Source organism: Diceros bicornis, chromosome 10 (assembly GCF_020826845.1).
Source record: "Diceros bicornis minor isolate mBicDic1 chromosome 10, mDicBic1.mat.cur, whole genome shotgun sequence".
Lineage (NCBI taxonomy): Eukaryota > Metazoa > Chordata > Mammalia > Perissodactyla > Rhinocerotidae > Diceros > Diceros bicornis.
Window position 1 is genome coordinate 47,929,987 of NC_080749.1, and position 14,774 is coordinate 47,944,760.

Consider the following 14,774-nt stretch of genomic DNA (forward strand, 5'->3'; position numbering starts at 1 on the left):
CCTGAGGCAGGTTATCATCTTTATATGCTTCTTTATGGATGAGAAAACCGAGGTTCAGAGAGCCTATGTAATTTGAGAAAGATGAAACATGCAGTAAGTGGTGGTGCCAAAATTTAAACCTAGGCTGGTCGGACTTCAAATCCTTGTTTTTAACTACTACACTACCCTGCTCCTCACTTAGACTTTAATAGTTCCTACATTTCTAAGACTGTTCATTCCACTCAGTTCATCTTGTTCCTCATTACTTAGCTATCTCTGTGATAGAAGAGTTAGTTTCATCTGCTAGCCAGATGTAGACAAGAAAATTTTTTTTCATATAGATAGTCTTTCTTAGTTATGGAAGGTACCTTAATATAAGAAATAGGGCATGAGCTTTGAAGTCGGGGCCAGTATGGAATCCAGATTCTGATATTTTTTCTGTGACCTTGGGCAAATCATTTAGTTTGAACCTTATCTTCCTCATCTGAAAAATGAGTGTTATTTTTCTGGAGAGTTAAGTGAGAACTAAAAGACAATGTAAAGAAAATTACTAAACAGTATCTAACAAATAGCAGGTGCAAAATAAGTGGCTGCTTAAGAAACAAAAACAAACTCCTCATTTTACAGATAGGAAAACTGATTTGGAAATGTCTTGCTGGGAGAACAGATGTTCCACTTTATCCAATTTCCAAGATTCTAGCATTCCATGATGCAAGTTCATTAAAACTACTAAAGGTATTCTGTTATATGATGTCCTTAACAATGTCCATTTAGGCTTATTTTTTTTTTCTCCTGAATTACAGAGAAACAGATCATCTGTCAGTTTCAGAACTGTAAAACAGGGATAATAATATCTATAATATAGGGTTGTAAGCATCAAATGTTAATAAGACATGTGAAAGTGTTTTAACAGATATGCAATGCTTCATAAATGCTCTTATTATTAAACATTTTCACGAAATGCCATAAATAAAAGGTAGGTGAAAAAGAAGAAGGATTAGAATTTTATAACATATAATTGGAATAAAATGGACTTTGGAAAATTGGAGAAATGAGCAGGGACAAAAGAATGTAGCTCAAAAGAAACAAACACAGGACACTTAAAAGCAACAAGTGACTTGTAAAAATACTGTGTTTATTGAAAATGCAAATGAAATCGAAGAGTATGTTTATTGTATCTTTAAAAACAACAGAAAATGATGTAGACAATAAATTAAAAATAATGCTAAGAACTGAGTTTACTAGATGAGGTTAAACTTAGCGTGAAAGGATGAGAACGGTTCTGCCAGGATGGTCTGAGGCACAATAGGGTAGGTAGTTGCTGTCATATGGTGTGCTTTGTGAGTCCCTGTTGACCAAAACTATCTTGTCACTCTTCTCCACCAGGTGTTACAGAGTCTGAAGTTACACCAAAAGACCTAGCCTTTGGGCTAAGGTTAAATATTTGCTATAAAGGTTTATGTATTTAAACTGATTTCAGGTACTAACTGTTTCTCAAGATCACATTGGCATTGAGATCAGGCAGAAGGAGTTCAACAAAGGGAAGGGAAATTCATACTCTTTACACTTTTCAAAAAATTTTTCTAGGGAAGTCACATTTTCTGCAATACTATTCATTAACATTGCAGACTGCATGGGGAGCTTACCCTCATTTTGCAAAACTTACCATGTCTTTTAAGTTCCAAGAGGAATACAAACCATGAATTTACAAAATCTTTATTAAAAATATATTTTCTTTCTCACAAATTATTTACAAGGAATTTACTCAAAGCTTTGAAACGAGAGATTGTTACAAAAAATTTTAACAGAGAACAATAGCATTTTAGATATATTTCCTGAAATAAACAGCTAATACTCCTTAGAAAAGATATTGGATACTTAATTACCTAGATTTTAACAAAATATTCTTTATAAAAATGGGTTATAATCTTTACCAACAACACCAAATCTGCACCTAATCAAGACAGTCAATCAAATAAAACACCTCTCATTCACATTCTCCATCAGGAACCATCCATTTGACAGTGTTTCCTTTTATATACAACAGCAGCCTCTGCTGGAGAAAAAGTATGCTTCTATTATAAAATGTAGCTCAAACCTATTTGGAACTGGAAAAACTCAGATTCTTTTCATTTCCCACTGAACCAACAAACTAAATTAAAATAATTTTCAAGGTCTTAAACATGTACGGGCCTTATCAAGTATATCCTTTCTGATTTTTGGATAAGTTGGATGTGCTTCAAGAACCTGCAAAAAAAAAAAAAACACAAAAAACAAAAATGAAACAAAAGCACAAGAACTTCTAATTAATCACTGAGAATTGGGGAGCTACAAAACTTACTGGAAATGAGCATTACAGCTGAGATTTCATGGAATTAATACTACAAATATAACAACATTTTTTAAAGGTGACAGGGAGATGTGACATGATGATTCATTTATATTAATACTAATTAGATGTAAATAGTAGAATATGAATACTCTGTGTGGAAAATACAACAAATATAATTACTTCCTTAACAGATCAGTTACAGAAAACAACTATGGATCAACGATTTAAAATATTTTTTTAATTTAGCTATTTATGTATGATATTTAAAAAACCCTTAGAAAGTTATTTTTAACCACGACCACACATCAGATTTACCTGGAGTGATTTGGAAACATACAAATTTCCAGGCCTACTGAGTCTAAGAGTGGAGAGACATTCATTTAAAAAGAAGCTCCACAAAGATTCTAATGTATAACCTTACATTAATGTACAACCTTAACCTTCATGTGAAATACTGACTTACGAGAGACTCTAATCAATAGCAATCACTGAGGCCAAGTGTTTACTGTAATGATGCTGTCACAGCTATCTGGGATAAGGGATATTACATAATTCTCTTCTAAGGAGCTTTTCGTGTAGCTCCTAACAATGTTTAATATAATGCCTTACACGGAATATCTATGAGACAATGTTTATATAAAGAAACTGCAAATTCTAAAACTGCAACTTAAATATTTGTCATTTTAGTAAGGGATCATTTAGTAGGGGATCAATTACAGAAATGTAATTGAATGACTTTTTTTTTTTTAATTTTTTTTTATTTATTTTTCCCCCACAGCCCCAGTAGATAGTTGTATGTCATAGCTGCACATCCTTCTAGCTGCTGTATGTGGGACGCGGCCTCAACATGGCTGGAGAAGCCACGCGTTGCTGCGCACCCGGGATCCGAACCCCGGGCCGCCAGCATCGGCGCGCGCGCACTCAACCGCTAAGCCACGGGGCCGGCCCTGAATGACTTCTAAATTACAGAAATACCTTTCATCTGAAATTTATAAATCTGAATTCTCTGATCACTAGACTTAGACACATTCACAAGAACTTCTATTCAGAACAATGACTTAAGAACCTATAACAATTCTCAAATATCTTCCTACTTAAAGATTAAGTTTTATTTAACATGCTTCTCTTCTAGCCTCTTTCTTTAAATTGACATAAACATTTTGTTATTTGAGCCCTAATTAAAAACACATATGTTTAAGTAAACTTTATTATTTTCTAAACTTTGAAAACTGATAATCTCTCCCAGATGTATTTGATAAGTCATTTAACCAAAATACTAAATCTTCTACGTCTATTCATGTACATCTTGAGATTAACAAAAAGTAGGAAATTGTTCATCCGAAAAATTTTAAGAAATCTAAATTTAAGTGTTACCTGGTGACATATGTCAATTGCATCCACATATCTTTTTGCTTTTAAGTAATTAAATGCCAGTTTGTATCCTGTTAAGACAAAAATCCATAATGATACAGGACTATTTATGGAGCACACTGCTAGTGTTATCTTTTTTGCCTCCTCCTTTGCTTACTTACAGAAGTCTTAATGGTGGCTGGCGACTGTACTACGATAGAGGGAAGGGATGAATAACAGAAGGTGGAGTGACAGCAAAGGAGAACAGGTAGGAAAGAAAATGGAGTTGGAAAAAAGGACCATAGTGTGTATACTGTTGGGTTAGAAGACTGCCATCCCATAAATGTGGTTTAGTAACTTATTAGAAACGTCTCATTTATTTCAGATTATGGTAAAAACTCATCATAGGGCAGGACATGATAACACAGTGATTCATTTATATAGTATAGATTTATTTAGCTCTTAACACGTCAGGCAAACTGGTTCCTACAGTCACGAGGTTTACATTCTACTAGGAAAGTACATTATTTAAGTAATTATGTAAGTAAATGAATAATTTCAAAACTGAGATAAATGCTATGAAATAAAGGCCAAGAGAGCTATAAAAGAAGCCTGGTTGGGGATGGGGTGGGTGTCAGGCAATGTCTGAAATCTGAAGGATGAGGCACAAACTAGGACAAGGGAGCGGGAAGCAACGACACTTTTAGGCAGAGGGAACTATACATGTGAAGGCCAGTGGTAGAAGGACACGTAGGATCCAAACAGACCTGGAGTAAATGTGAGAGGGGGGAGCAGGGAGGAGAGAGGCCCACAAGAGAGTGGATTAGTCATCAGATGTTCCACAACAATGATGAGTAACAATTATCACAATTACTGATATTGAAATGTCACGTTTCAAATAGCGACAATTTAGAAGAAAGTTTTAAGACATTCTTACATGACTGTTGTTCTCCTGTAAGAATGCTGTAAGAGTAAGCAAACTAAGGCAAAGACAGAAAAAGTAACAGTGGTGGTGTACTCAGTAAATAAGATATAGCACAGTGTAAAATAATACGTTATTAATAAATTAAATATTTCATTTTACCACTTAAAAATATGAAAAAGGGAAATTTGAATGCTGCTCTTGGGCTCTAATCAAAGTACCAAAACAAATTTTTAGAATTTCAAACAAATGTTTGAAAAGAATTACTGGCTAATGTAATCATATGGTAGTAAAAAGTAAGAAATAGGAATTGTCTCAAATTTATAGTATTTGATACACACACACACACACACACACACATGCATATAGAACTGTCCAAGATGAAAAATAAGTTTTAGAGAGGTAAACTAGATATCCTCACAAAGGAATGTCGAAATGGACTAATAAATAAAATTTGTGACATTTACAAAGGAAAACAATTTAAGCTGTCAAGCCAAACATAATTTACACGGAAACTAGAGCCCAAACTCTGAATTTAAGTTTTGGTTTCTGGCTTCCTGACTAGCTTTGAGACCTTAGGCAAGTTACTTGAGCTGTCAATTTCAAGTTTCCTCATCCAAAAAATGTGGATAATAACTCTTCTCTCTCTTAATGTAATTTTAAAGGTCAGATGAAATACCTGTTGTGAGATGCTTTTAAAAACTTTAGAGCACCACACAAATATTAGCAATTTTTTTCTATGTAACCACTAAATAAAAAACACAGTTTTAATGTCAGAAGAAACTTGATTGATCATCTCATTCAAAAAATTTTAGAGAGGAAATAAAGGGCTAGAAATGGCAAAGAACATGTGTACTGCAGCTGCACTGCATCTGTCAAGCTTCTCAGAATTCAACTCTATGTAATCAAGGGAAAAAATAGAAGAGAGAGAGGGAAAGGGAACACGAACAATGTAAATAGTCTAGTTACTATCGTGTAACCTGAGAATGGGTGTGAAGGGAGAAACACACGTGCTCTTCTCTCACTGGATCTCACTTCCTGGTGCCTTCTACAGTGACAATACTCAAGCCTGAATCCCATGCAAAGAACACAACCATGATTTTAAGGATTTACTGACAAATGAAAAAGTGAAATGCATTACAGTCATGCATCACTTAATGACAGGTATACGTTCTGAGAAATGCATTATTAGGCGATTTCATTGTTGTGCAAACATCATGGAGTGTACTTACACAAACCTAGATGGTATAGCCCAGGTGTGTGGTAGGCTATATGGTACTAATCTTATGGGATCATCGTCCTATATGCAGTCCATTGTTGATCGAAACATTGTTATGCGGCACATGACTGTATTAACTTGGCCACACAGGTTGGGGGTGTTGGATGCAATGACAATCTTAAGGAAGAAACTAAAGAATTAACTGAGAGCCTCAGAGAAAAGCTTACTAAGGACAAGTCAGAGGAATTGATAAAATCATCCAAAAAATACAAAGATGACATAATGAAAGAACTAGTGAGTTAGAATCTTTATATTTGTTGAAGTCTTCCAAGGTACAGAATATTTAAATAATTTAACTTCTAAATGTATTCCTCTTGTGGGATAAAGCATCGAAATTACATATGTTTTAAGGATTTTAAGGAATTTTCATTTAACAAGCTGATTTTATTCTGTAAGATGCACAATGCTTGTGAAGGAAAAATATTATTAACAAACGTTAGTTCCTGTGCTCTATACAACTCCAATAAAATAACAGATCCCAGAAAAATACAAGGTAGGAAAGTCCTGAACTGATAGCAGTTAGTGCAAACATGACCTACTTGACTGCAAATTAAATCTGAGTCCATACTGTGACACAGCTGCCAAAAAGATGGATGCCATCTTAGGTTGAATTAACTACTGTATGCCTAAAAAAAAAATAGCTTCATTATCGATACAATTAGTTCTTAAATCACACTTAAGAACTTGTTCATTTCTGGTACAACAGGCCAGGAGGGACACAAACAAATAAAATAGCCTTTTCCAAATGTATTTGGCCAAGGAATCTAATCTCCTCACACTCAACTCTCTCTCTCTTTATTTTTTAACAGAAATATCTATTAATATCTCATCAAGTATTCCAAAGCACAGTTTGGAAAGCACTATTCTAGAGTTTCTAGGAGACAGCAACAAGGAGGGTGAAAGACTTGGAAGCAGATCTCAGGAAGACTGGACAAGCAATTGAGGATGGTTTGAAGAGAAACCTTAGGAGACACAGGACAGAAGCTTGCAATCAGAAGGCCATTATGTGTAAGAGGGAAAGGACTCTGTGGGTTGCTCCAGAGAACAGACCAGGGCAGTTTCAATGAAACACATTTCAGCTCAATGTAACGAAAGAGAAGCACGGAGATGAGCTCCCTCACAATGTGGGGAGACGGTAGCCACTAAGCATATTCTGGGTGCTGCCCACCTTAGGGACACTAGAGACTAGCATTCCTCAAACCATTAGTCCACCACTGGAATAAGATGATGTTTCCAGATGCTCAGGAGAAAAAAAAAAGTTCCATGGTCAAATTATTGTGGGACACATGTCCCCTCTGTGATATCCATCACAATATACATTAAGGTTTAACGGGTTTGAGAAGTTCTGCAGTAAAAAAACCTGTAGAACTTGATTTAATGAAATATTTTTCTAACTTACTTGACAATGGAACACTTTCCCCCACAGCATTACCATTTTGAAAATAGCAGAGGGTGAAGGAAGAGAAAGGGACAGATTACATTAGATGTCATCTAAGGTGATTGAAGACAAGTTTGAATCTCAGGAAATTATACTTAATAACTATTAGTAGCTAATAATCTATTATGACTATAACATTTATTTTTCAGAACTGACGAAGTTTGCTCTTAATGTATATTTTGTTCTTAAAAAGAAAATCAAATGCATTTAAATGAAGATTTACAATAAAACCCAAGTTTCCAGTGAAAACCTAGTGTCTAATTTGTTAAACTCACCTACTGCTGGATTTGTCTGGTTGCCATATTTCCACGCCATCTCGTAGTTGAAGGCAGCATCTGAATACGCTTGCTCTTTCTCCATAATGTATCCCATATATTCATAAGCTTTGCAGCAAGACTGAAGAAAAATGGAAGATGAATCAATAGATTAAACTTGATACCACAAAGATTTTATGGGCTCCTTATGACTATAGAGGTCAACCATATTAACTCATTTAAATGGCACATAAAACAATGGTTTTCAATCTTGGCTATGCAATCAAATCATCTATGGGACTTAAAATATTCTGATGCCAAGCCCCCACCCTAAACCTACAGAATCAGGATTTTTGGGTGTGAGGCAAGGACATGTGTATTTTACACACATATATGTAGACTTTTTATTACAAAAAAGTTTTATTATTAATTTCAACACATACTGATATAAAAAGAACAGTATAATGATCAACAATTAACTCCTAATACCATTTCAACTTCAGCCCAAACATTTGTCCTTCTGTATTATCAGATTAAAATATCTTCAGATATTGTATCATTTCATTCATAAATATTTTAGTATCCCTCTTTAAAAATAAGAACTTTCTTTAAACATAATTTATTACACCTAAAATGTAACAACTCTTTGACATCATCAAATATCCAGTCACTATTCAAATTTCAAATGGTCTCTCTCTCTCTATATATATATTTTTACTTTGTTAGGATGAGGATCCAAATAAGGCCTAACTGGATTGAAATGCCTCTCAACCTTCTTTTGATCTAGAGGGTTCTTCTTCATGTCTCTCCCTCTCTCTCTTTTCTTACAATTAAATGTAGCAGAAATGAGAATGTTTGTCCTAGAGTTTCTCACAGCCTAGATTTAGTTGAGTGCATCCTTGTGCTTATGTAATATATTCCTATGTCCTTGTTATTTCCCAGAAATTGTAATTAGATCCAGATGTTTGGATTTGATTTTGATTTGGGGGGAAAGAGGTTGAAACTACTTCATAGATCAATGCCCTGCCCTTTGGAGCTTGAGGCAAAAGGAAAAATGTACAACCCTGTATACATGTTTTTAGATATTTTTAAATTGCTAATTGTTTCCAGAATGTTAAATTAATTTAATAAATTGAAAAGCAGATATATTAAAACACATTAAGTTTGAATATTTTATTTATATCCAAACAAAATTTATTATAATTTTACTTTCCTGACTTTAATGCAAGAAAATATATCAATAATACTTTCACTAAAACCATTACTTATTAAAAAATACATACAAACATGGATATCAGGGCACACATTTTCCCTTTTGGTTCAGGCTTCAATATAGCTCAGCACAGCACTGTCAGATTCTATCTATTTTACATTCTGATATTTTGATTTTTTAAAAAATATTGCATTAAATTATTACTTATCTTGATTACTACAATGGACTGAATGTGCCTCCCTAAAATTCATGTGTTGAAACCCTAACCTCCAATGTGATGGTATTAGGTGGTGGCGTCTTTGGGAGGTAATTAGGTCATAAAGGTATACCCCTCATAAATGGGATTAGTGCCCTTATAAAAGGGACCCCAGAGAATTCTCTTGCCCTCTCTTTCCACCATGTGAGGATACAATGAGAAACTGGCAGCCTGCAACCAGGAAGAGGGCCCTCACCAGAACTGAACCATGCTGGCATTCTGATCTTAGACTTCCTGCCTCCAGAACTGTGAGAAATAAATTTCTGTTGCTTATAAGTCACCCTGGCTATGGTTATATTATAGCAGCACCAAGTGACTACGATAATTACTGAGATTTTAAGCGCCCCTTCAAATTTTAGAGCCGAAGTGAGTGCCTCACCCCAGGCCAGCCCTGTCACAGATGGTGAGTTCTTCTAGCAGGAGGCATATAATGTCCGACTCTTTTTATGACGTTATACCCATTCATTAATTCATCAGGGTTGGAAAATGGTGATATTCTATCATTCTTTCTTCATTCATTAGCTGGAAAATATCTATAATGAGAAACGTCTTCTTTTCTACTATTTCATTACCCAGTGGCATGGTGCATACAGAAAAGGTGGGATAAATGCTTGATTTTTTCACTTTATTTGCCAGCTTTAGAAATAACAATTAGTTTATTAGCATATTTCAACGGTGACCAAGGTTTTTTATTTTCGTTTTTTGGATCTTTGTGAACTCATGGATTTAAACGGTATTTGGTGTGTTTCAATTCACTGCAGTTACTATTCTTATTGATATTTAAAGAGTCCCAACTTTGGCTAGTGAGAGTGTCTTCAAGTTTGCTCCTGAGTCCTTGATGTGACTCTAATCATCTTCAATGGCTTCCTTGCCATCTGGTATGACAAGATGGTCTAGTGTCATCTTGTACATTTCCTGCCCCAGATCTGGATGATCTCCACTTTTTAATTATATAATTCAAGGTTTCTGAGCTCTAGTTCCTGAATCTCATGCTTCCAATATTGACATGCCTAATCAGCAGGGCAAATGCCTCTACAGTAGCCATCATGTTCAGCCACGCAGTGTAGTGCTGTCAGCGTTCTGGCAAACTGAAATTCTATCTGCATCCAAACCTTAATTCCCACACAGTCTTGCTTAATCCTAGACTAGGCATTTTGTTCAAAAAGCGTCAGCTATTCAGCAGGTTAGATTTTTCAAAGCCTACTAATGAGTATTCTCTGTTTTTCAAGGCCAATTTAACTTAAAATTAGATGTATAAACTGTAAGTTGATAAATGGCTTGATGTTTTAGGCTTTTAAAGTTCTAGAGAAAGTAACTTAGTATTAGATAATCACTATTCTTAAAAAAAAAATGATCCATTTTGTAATCTAATTTGCTCAAAGAGAATAAAACATAAATTTACTGTGATTAAGATTTTGAAGTAACTAATATGAATCTATATAGATAAATATCCTCAAGTTTCTAAGTTGGGTACAATTCTTTTTCAACAAATAGTAACAAATTCTTAACTTAAAAAATGTTTTAATAAGACATTCTTTTTTTGTGATGAAACACCAAAATGCACTATTAGTAAAGAATCTTAAATTCTAGGGACTTTAAGATTTCCAATTTGATAAGGACTTTTTATTAAACAAATCAAATTAAATGCTCAAAAGACTTTTCCCCACCAAATATCTTATGCATAGTGGATTCTAATAATGTGGAAATGACATGCAGCTGCAGTAAATTCCTCAAGACTACTTCTTAATAGGAGGGACAGACGTCTGCAATTAATGTGTTCTTCTGCAATTTTCATTAGCTCTGGGATGAGATGGATAATCACAGGCAAATGCCTGACATTCCAGAAACACTTTCTGTAAGTAGGGCATACCACACAGCTGAAACTTGAAACTGCATAAATCTCTATTTTTTTATTTTCAAGGGCAAATGACTGCTTTCTTACTATTAACATTTATTTCCTCATTGTGTTAAGAATAAACATTTAGTTTTCAAAAAACACGCAAGAACCCTCAGAAATGGACCAAACGGACTTCAGAATAGAACCAATAATAACCTATTATAGCAAGTTTATACAACAAAGGTTAAGAATTATTTTTTACTTTTCTTTCCCTTTTTCTCCCCAAAGCCCCAGTAGATAGTTGTATGTCACAGTTACACACCCTTCTAGTTGCTGTAAGTGGGACGCGCCCTCAGCAAGGCCGGAGAAGCGATGCGTTGGTGCGCGCCCGGGATCCGAACCCAGGCCGCCAGTGGTGGAGCACGCGCACTTAACCGCTAAGCCACGGGGCCGGCCCTATTTTTTACTTTTCAATCACCTACCCTATTATGACGCAGGCACCGTTTTAACAGTTCTTCTGCCATATCGTATTTTGCTGATTGAATATAAATATCAGCAAGTAGCAGCCAACTCTTCTCAAAGTCCTCAGCATCAATAGCATTCCAGTTCATTTTTGCAATCCGCTTCAGCTGGTTTCTGGCTCTTGGCGTCTGTTTCAAGATCATATAAGCTGTTGCCATTCCCAAAAGTGCTGGAATATGATCCTTCTGTAAGAAAACAAAACTTTAGACCCCCAGGTACACAAACATAAATAAGTGTGCTAGGTTTAAAAGGAAAATACATGGAAAGCAGCAAGTACTACATAATGTAAGAACGGGCCTGTGGATTCTATTTCTGGCTCCAAATAGGTAACTGGGATATGGTCATTCTTTAACACATCAAGTAACCTCAAGCTACCATGAAGAAACTTGGTGAGGCACCATGTGGTCAAGATAATTCAATAAGTATGCAGATGCCATAACCACACAATTCCAGACAATTAGGGCAACTCGGTCTTTAACGGGATTGACTGGCTGTTCTGGTTTTGTATAAAAACAGAAAAAATAAACAAAATTCTGTTTCAGTGTAATCCTAATTGTACATTTATGTTTCACGACTTTGCATTTTGGCTCCTTAGTTCTCTCACCTGTAAAACAGGAATAACAAACAGAATGCTTTACCTGCAAATGATATTCCCACCTATCTTGACTTCTATTGCTCTTTTTCCCTCCCTTCTCATTTTATTCAAAATCTTCTTCTCTCAATAAACTTTGACCAATGAAATGTTACAAATACGGCATGTAATTAATTAATCATTTGGAAATTATATGAGACAAACTCATGCCTTAAAATGTGATTGTAGATATGGAGTCTGCAGCTTCTTGACAGTGTCTATAAAATACAATGTTCTTTTAGACAGAGTTCAAAGTCAGAAAATGTCACTCTGTGAAATCATCAAACTAATAAGAATTGGTATAAGATGGAGGCCATTAGCGACTGATCCAGAAAACCAACTTACCTAAGCAATAATGGGTATGTCCCTGATAAAACTAGGGTACTTAAATTTCAGCAGAGGGACTGTGATGCTTTTATACAGAGGAAGCTTTCAGTTTAAAATACCAATAAAAGATGAGAAACTATGATTTGGAAATTATAACATCATAACTAATACAGGTGCACTGTAAGATAGCAAGTTTGGGTAACTAATAAGGAACAACAGGAGAGTAGAGTGGGAAATGTCCAATGTCCAACACTGATCATGGTTGGAAGTCAGAAATAACCCTGGAATGGAGAAGGGCAATTCTTTAGAGCTTGATGAAAACAGGTTTTAGGAATATAAAACTTCCTTGGCTCTAATTTTATGCCTATCAATAGACTTCCAGTATGTAATGTGTTCTCCTAATTAAGGAAAGGCAAAAAGGTTTTGAGTGCCAAATCCAACCAACTGGTAGTAAATTTTGAAGACGTGTGGGATATTATCAATTATTGAGCCCCACCCTATCCCAGGTGGGCTGGAGAAGAGAGAAACTAGAGCCCGGCTATGTATTCTTCAGTCAGGTCCTAGGACAGCCCAAAGAGAGAAGGGGCCTGTAAAAACGTCCAGACCTATTCACACACTAAAAATATCCACACTACACGTTTAAAAATAAGCTCTCTGATTTTAAAAATCACACACCTTGTGTTTGATTCGAATGAATCAATTCCTCACCACTTGATCATTCCAGAGTGAACTGAAGAATAGTTTCTAAAACTGCAAACCTGAGTTCTAACTGCCGTGTCAGACCCAGGAGGTCTCTTCTGGTGCAGACATCCTGCAGTGTTCAGCCAGCTTCTCTCTCCCTCTCAGTCACTCTAAACTGCAACAACTTTAGATCACAAAGGACAACACAGCGATATTATAAACAACACACTTTCGTGGTTCGAGGTGATGCGATGAAAGCAAGCGGAAACACTTTGCTTGGGTTTAATGTATCTTTCCTCTCATGACTTCCTATCACGTATCTCTTTTTTCAATCAATCTGGATGCCACAAGTGCTGTGAATATACCCTATGCTTCCCTGCCTCCTTGCCTTTGTTCACATTTCTCTCTTCTCCTAGAACGCACTTTTTCCATCTCTCCCTGTGAAAACGCAATTTATCTTGGTTCTTCTTAAATCATACCTTTTCCACAAAAGAGTCTCCCAACTTGCCTTCTACTGTCTCCTACAGCACTTTGATGTGCAACTCTAGGACAGAAGGAAATAGATTTTGCTATGTACACAGTCAGTATGCTTGTCTCATCTTCCCCAGATGATGAGAAACTTGAAGAAAGGGACTATATGTGGTTTATCTTTGTGATTCCCACAGTGCTTAGCACCCACTGGCTGCTTAATAAATATTCATTATATTTAATATATGCAGCCTATGAGTTTAAAGAGAAAAATGTAAGATAAAATTTGTTGTTTATGAAACTTCATACATCAGTCTTTGGATAGTATGGTCAGTAAACAGATTTGAGAAGAATCTGTTACTAATCACAGATATAAGAATGATAAAAAATACCGTGGTTTCACCAACACAAGAAACTGGCATAGTCTTTCTGGAAAATAGCTGTGACATCATTCACGGCTCTCAGTGTTGTTCTCTCAAACCTCACCGTTCAAATTCTCTCTTGTTATACAACAGAATGCTACTTCACGTCATTCAGTAGCTACGACACCTTACTTGAAATGGTGCTTCATCATGTTCTTACAGATTTTCTTAGATGACAGTCCTACTTCTGGTCTCTGTTCAGTCAGCTGCTGTCATCCATCTGTTGCCACACAGCCAATTCAACTGAGCACAACCCCTGAGAATGTTACTTCAATGTCAGCAAGGGCTCTGCTCTAGGATGTTACTGCTGCCTGTGCTACCTTGCTGTTTTGTTCCAAGCGTGGCTTATGGTGGTAATAAGTGCCATCTAGAATACTTGTACCCAAATGGCAACAGGAGTTGTAGCTTCCCCAACGCCCTCGACATCTGAATCTCCTCCAGGGTCCTGGGAGGCAGGGCAAAGGGGTCACTGAAGAGGGTTTTTGGTAGTTTATTGCTACCACTGTGATCTCTGAACAACAAGAAAACACAGCAAAATTCTGTATATCCTGTGAGACACACAAAATTATGAGTTTTGGTGGCCTACAACATTGGGGAGTGGAAGAACAGGAAATCCAATGAGTATGTTTCAAACTAGCTACTACCAACTGCTGATGGGGTGGGTACCTAGAATTCCTTCCTTAATATCAAGTAATTGAAGAAATACAGACCTGTGTGAGGGAAGGAAAAACAGAACACCCAGAGAGTGAGAAGGGAGGTGGATCTGAGTGGGGTGAAAAGAGGAGAGAACCTTTGATCTAATAACAAGAAGACTGCAGGGGGTTATTTCAGTGTTGCCAAAGACATCATTATTTGCCTGACTG

The 14,774-nt window shown here is 36.0% G+C and overlaps 1 protein-coding gene across 4 annotated transcripts in view; it reads right to left on the bottom strand.

Moving 5' to 3' along the window:
* Window positions 1–1,093: 1,093 nt before the first annotated feature.
* The window catches only part of TTC21B (tetratricopeptide repeat domain 21B), a 73,792-nt gene continuing 60,111 nt past the window's right edge, over window positions 1,094–14,774 (bottom strand). For 2 of the 4 annotated variants that reach the window (XM_058549168.1, XM_058549167.1), the window contains 4 exons: window positions 11,343–11,567; window positions 7,576–7,696; window positions 3,686–3,753; window positions 1,094–2,226 (listed from right to left, as the gene is read on the bottom strand). In XM_058549168.1, the coding sequence (XP_058405151.1) occupies window positions 2,149–2,226; window positions 3,686–3,753; window positions 7,576–7,696; window positions 11,343–11,567 (492 nt within the window). In that variant the 3' untranslated portion in view covers window positions 1,094–2,148. Of the gene's footprint in view, window positions 2,227–3,685; window positions 3,754–6,401; window positions 6,489–7,575; window positions 7,697–11,342; window positions 11,568–13,324; window positions 13,566–14,774 lie in introns of those variants that run through there. The other 2 variants (XR_009221417.1, XM_058549169.1) reach the window with 2 other exon arrangements.